Source organism: Epinephelus moara, chromosome 24, assembly GCF_006386435.1.
Source record: "Epinephelus moara isolate mb chromosome 24, YSFRI_EMoa_1.0, whole genome shotgun sequence".
Classification (NCBI taxonomy): domain Eukaryota; kingdom Metazoa; phylum Chordata; class Actinopteri; order Perciformes; family Serranidae; genus Epinephelus; species Epinephelus moara.
This window is the reverse complement of record NC_065529.1, coordinates 11,684,391-11,690,285: the sequence shown is the minus strand read 5'-3', so window position 1 is coordinate 11,690,285 and position 5,895 is coordinate 11,684,391. Positions and strand designations below refer to the sequence as shown.

The window sequence follows — 5,895 nt, the reverse complement described above, 5'->3', positions numbered from 1 at the left end:
GTAAGTCAACATTGTGTTTGAGGCAACATATTGTCACTTTGCTGGAAAGAAATATAAAGTTATCTTTAACATCTCTAGCTAACGTTAGCTAAAGTTAGCCTAACGTTAGCTCCTAGCTGCGTTGTTCATCATGTCACCTTGTTTGCTGGGAGTTCATTAGCCTATTTTGTTCTAGTTTTGTACTTTGGTGATCGTACATCATTGTTAGCTGTTGTCCAAAGGGCTCTAGTTAAGCTAACGTTAACTTCTGGAGCTTAGCTTCATTAACTTATCTGTAATGGCAGAGATAACAAAGGTTGGCAAACGTTATGCTGAATGATTCAGTGTAAATACTGTAGCACCAAACTAACGGAGAGACACTCTTGGTAAAGATGGTAAAAAGGCCGTTATCCTTTTCTCATATTCTGAGCCAAAAACCTTAACTTCAGTGGCACTTTAACTTGTTGTCTTTGATGGTGACGGCAACCAGATGCGGTTCACAAGCGTACACTGTGACCTGTAAATTTTGGCTTGTAATTTAAGCTTTTCATCGATCTTCTCAACAATAAAATGATGAATATATCCCTCCAATGCGTAGTTTAGGCCCTTTTGGTTACTTCTCAATGACATCTGATTGTTATGGCCCCAAAAATCATCAATTACCTCCTGTGAAATGCCGTGTACTGTGACACCTGCCATAGCGCCGGTCACTGAATGTTGGTAGTTTGTCCGAGTGAGTGGAGGGGGGCGTGGCTTAGCCATAGGTCAATTCCGCCTAGCAACACCGTAGGAGCGGACCATAGACTGTCTGTAAAAATACGTACAATGTCCGCAGTTTGAGGATTTCTTTAAGATAAAAGTAAAACTATGCTCTGCTAAACTGTCAAGAGGAGGGACAAAACTCCGTCAACACAAGTGATCTGACAAAGCATCTGAAGAACCAACACCACAACGAGTTCAAGGAGTTTGCTAATGCTAGTGCTAACACTAGCAGCGGGAAACAGCAACAGCCCACTTTGCGTCAGACGCTGGGAAGTGGGAGAAAATGTCCAGAGACAGTAACAGAGGCACTCACCCAGTACTTTGCTCCCGATGACCAGCCATCGTCAGTTGTTGATGATACGGGATGTCGAGGTCTTTTCAGTGTGCTGGAGCCCAGGTATGAGACTCCCAGCCGTCACCATGTCACAGACACCGTGTTACCAAAGTTGCACCACTTTGTGGAAAAAGCACATCAGCAGCCTGTTGCAGGACATTTGGGCCGTCAGCTTCACCACTGATATTTAGACCAGCAGTGTCAGCCCAGTGTCTCTCATCAGCTGAACTGCACAGTGGATCCAAGAGCAGACAGTGGTCCCACATGCAAAACAGTTTCAGGTTCACACACTAGCCAAGCCATCGCAGGAGTGTTTGGGGATGTGCTTCAAACGTGAGGCATCCCCAAAACTAATTTACTAACTAATTCACCATAAGTGATTAGGAGGTAAAATACTCACACTCACTATAATAATTTAAGACCAGCTCATGTTCTACCAGCGTAAGATTATTGTTTTCACTGTTTAAGGTATAAAGATTGTTTTGTCTCGCACATCACTGCTGCAGAGGCCGAGGACATGGTGATGATGGAGCTGCAGGAGGTGTCTGGAGGAGAGGCAGACAAGCAGGAGGATCTGGGGGAGCCACCTGCCAGAAAGCTACACAAGGGCCAGAGACAAACCTTGGAGAGCCGACAACTGCGCGGGAAGACAACCCGGTGTAATACTGGGGCGTTAACAAAGTGCGCTTTCCCACTCAGATGTCACACAGATGCCTGTCGTGATGACATCATTTCACTTGTTCTGCTACAGTTGTATGTTGGTACTGAAATCCACTGAATGAGTTACATTTAATAAGGTGTGTGGCAAGGCCATGATTGTTAAGAAAGACATACCGTGCAATGTTAAAATGTCAGTACTGACAATTTATTTCAGTCAAAAGGGAAGTAACATCGTAGTGAAATATGTGGCAGTGGCACACAGCTGAATGTTAGTCAGTAACCACAATTTGTGACAGTCAGAAACTGAACATCTCACGAAAATCAGACATTTTTTCAAAGTAAATTAAGAAGAACCCCAACAGCAATTTAAGAACTCAGATCTGTGCTCAATATAGAAAAATATTGTTCATAAAATAATCGAAAAATGATCAATAAAATGTCTGAAAAAATTAATAAAATGTCTGAAACAATATTAATAAAATATCTGAAAAATTCTCAATTAAATGTTCAACATATTATTTATAAAATGTCCTGAAATATTATCAGTAATATGTCTGACAGATATAAAATGTCCAATTGACCGAAATATTGGTAAAATCTCCAAAAAAATGTTGATAAATAATTCGACAATCATTCATAAAATGTCCAACCAATGATTATAAATTGTCTGAAAATATTTTTTGGTAAAATTTCCCAAATATCATTAATAAAATGTCCAAAGAATTATTTCTATGTCTGAAAAGTTTTTATAAAATGTCCGACATTTTTAATAATATGTTTTCGGATATTTTACTTATATTTTTTCCCACATTTTATTGTTATTTGTCAGACATTTTAATAATATATTTTTGGACATTTTATCCAACATTTTATCAATATTTGTCCAACATTTAACATAATTTTGGACATTCTATTTATATTTTTTCCGAAATTTTATTTATATTTGTCGGACATTTTTAATAATATATTTTCGATTATGTTACTAATATTTCTTCCCACATTTTATTAATATTTGTCGGACATTTTAACAATATATTTTCGGATATTTAATTGTTATTTGTCATACATTTTATTAATATCATTTCGGACATTTTATTTATATTTTTTCCGAAATTTTATTAATATTTGTTAGACATTTTTAATAATGTATTTTCGGACATTTTATTTATATTTTTTACGATATTTTATGAACATAATTTTGGACATTTTAATAATATTTAAGTTTTGAAATTGCTGTGGTGATTTCTTCTGCTGTAATTTCTGCTGTCAAGGCCGTGTTTTGTCTTTCTACTCTCACAGAAGGCTCGCTCAATTGACTTAATGAAATTCAGATGTTCTCAGTAAATACTGAAATTTAAGGTGAACTTATGTTTTTTCAGGATCTTGTCACTAATGTATTTACATACATTTTGTATTTTACTCTACAAATGTAATAGAAACAAAAACCGTGACACTTTCTGTATTATGAACAAAATTCAAATAAAGAATTTTAAAAGCCTTTCTTCTGAAATTAAATCTAATTGTTTTTTTTCTCCTGAAACTCGTCAGACAAACAGGAGGCTGACAATTCTTTTTTTTTTTACTCAATATTTTTATAAAATAAACACATGAACAAACAACTGATGGAACGCTGATTGAAACCAAGGAAAGTGAATTAGAAATAAACACGTGAACTCAAACTGAACTTCAGAAGGCAGAGCTGAAACGTTTGTTAACTCTATGAACAGGAATAAAAAGGTTGAAGCCAATAAGAAAAAACTGCCTCTTCTCCTTTAACCACACCAGCTTTAACTCCACCCTGCCGTCTGTGCGGTAGAGCACCATCACAAAGTGCTCACCGTCGTAGTCAAACGACAGCCGCCTCTCTGCCGGCGTGATGACGATGGGCGAGCTGAGGCACCAGAAGGGTTTCTGGAACTCGTCCAGCAGAGTCAACGTCATGATGCAGCATTTCTATACGGCGTAAGAAAGAACCATCAGAGCTCACGTAAAAAGGTGCGAGGTGCGATTGTTCATATCGCGATAAACAACACGTGTCTTGATATTCTAAAGTGCCATCGATCTTCTCGTCTGACTCGGCAGGAAAGTAAACAGGCCAGAAAACTGTTCTTTAAGTTTCTATGTAAATATCTGTAGTTTTGATGGTCAGCTGGTTCATGTAGATGTTTCACCTCGCTCAGGGCTGAGCAGACGATGGGTCGTGGCAGTAAACCGGATGATTTTTTAAATAAAGGGCAGTGATTCAAACACACTGCCTGGTCTGGTTATGTGTGTTCTTCCTCATGTCTGTACAGTGTTGAGCAGACGTACCTCCACTGAGCCCTCCACTGCGCCGCTCACCCAGGGCAGCGTGATGTTCCCAGACAGCGGCCTGTGATGGAACAAGTCGGTGGTGTTGATGACCCTCATCTCCAACAGTCCACGTTGGATACGACCTGCTCGCAGCAACACAACACACTTTTAGTCTTAACAACTTAATCAGGACAGTCATCACAGTACCTGTTAATCAGACTGCATTTGTAATCACATTACCCGTGTTAAAGGACAGATTGCCGAAGTTTTCTGACATGATCTCAGCGGCAGGTTTGTGCAGGAGGACGTGCAGACTGTAGCCGTGCAGACCAAACTCAGGGTCGGAGTTATCCACATGTGGAGGGTCGTCAGGCTCAGAGAACGGGCTGCAGGAAGGTCAGGATAAAGACATGGAGCACAAATAATTCATTGTTCTGTTTTTATAAAGTGTTTGTGACATTTCAAATGTGTCTTTGACTTGTAACTGAACATGTAGAAAGTACACAGATACAGAGAGTATTTTCAGGGTGAACGGACTCTGATACACAGATATGAATTTCTGTCCATATCACCCAGCCCTATTATATATCCTTCTAGCATGTATGAATGAGAATTCAAGGACCTGTTGTAAAAGAGTTTAATGCTGAGTCAGTTTTCCCTGAATAGTGATGAACTCACAGCTCAGGGTGTCAGGTGGACAAACCACCATTTTTTTTTAATTCACAATGAAAATAAATTGATTTACACTGGGAATTTTGTGTACTTTGTGTGTAGATGAGGAGCTAGAGTGCATAAAAAAGCATCGATGTGTGTTTATGAACTGGCCCCCAGCCTCCTGTCACTTTGTAAAAGTGGCCCCCAGGAAAACAAACTGAGTATCCCTGCGTTGACTTACACACTGATTATTTCCATTATTGTTATTTTTATAGAAATAACCAAACAGTTGAAAATGTTGTTCGCATGTGATCAGCTGGTTAATGAAGCTGCAGTGGTGACTTGTGACCAGCAGAGGGAGCGCTCAACTTGCTGGATAAAATTCAGTAGCTTGAGTTCACATCTGGATACACATCTGTCAGTTTAAGCAGCAGCAGCAGAGAGTTAATGACAGCTGAACGTACCAGACTGGAGATCCCAGCAGACTCCTCTCCACCAGCCTGTGGAGGTGCAGGCTGACCATGATGAAGGCCACACCGCCGTCAACCTACACACACACACACACACTTATATTTATCTGTTTGTGTTCACATTAAAGAAACATGGGAAACTGGAGGTTTATTCAGGTTTAAAAAAAACAAACACAACACTTTCTTTTACACACAACTATCCTGTGATGCTGAGGCCGTCTGCACAAAGCACCTTAACTTTGCTCCTTAACATTTAGTTTTTCCTTAGCTGAAGAAATTACTTAAGGGTGTTGCACAGAATCTCTTAAAAGACTTCCATAGCCAAGGTCAGACATTAAAGCCCTGTTTCCGTCGAACAGTTCAGTTCAGTTTATTGTTTCTGTTTCCACAGTGAAAATATTTATTTTGACAGCCCTAGTTTATTTGTCCTTACTTTGTTTCCTAAGGTCCTCTGTGCATCGTTTCAATAAACTGAGCAATTCCCAAAGTATAAGACCAAGATAAGGACAGAAACTTTAGGCCACCTTAAAGGGATAGTGCACCCAAAAATGCAAATTCAGCCATTATCTAATCACCCATATGCCGAGGGAGGCTCAGGTGAAGTTTTAGAGTCCTCACATCACTTGCAGAGATCCAAGGGGAGAGGAGGTAGCAACACAACTCCACCTAATGGAGGCTGACGGCGCCCCAGATTCAAATGTCCAAAAGCACATAATTGAAACCACAAAATATCTCCATACTGCT

General features: G+C 39.5%; 1 protein-coding gene across 2 annotated transcripts in view; it reads right to left on the bottom strand.

The window, feature by feature from the left end:
• Positions 1 to 1,939: 1,939 nt before the first annotated feature.
• The window catches only part of LOC126386073 (F-box only protein 15-like), a 12,487-nt gene continuing 8,531 nt past the window's right edge, over positions 1,940 to 5,895 (bottom strand). The window contains exons 7-10 of one of the 2 annotated variants that reach the window (XM_050038192.1): positions 5,146 to 5,228; positions 4,268 to 4,413; positions 4,046 to 4,170; positions 1,940 to 3,688 (exon numbers count right to left, since the gene is read on the bottom strand). In XM_050038192.1, the coding sequence (XP_049894149.1) occupies positions 3,422 to 3,688; positions 4,046 to 4,170; positions 4,268 to 4,413; positions 5,146 to 5,228 (621 nt within the window). In that variant the 3' untranslated portion in view covers positions 1,940 to 3,421. The remainder of the gene's footprint in view (positions 3,689 to 4,045; positions 4,171 to 4,267; positions 4,414 to 5,145; positions 5,229 to 5,895) is intronic. The other variant, XM_050038193.1, reaches the window with a different exon arrangement.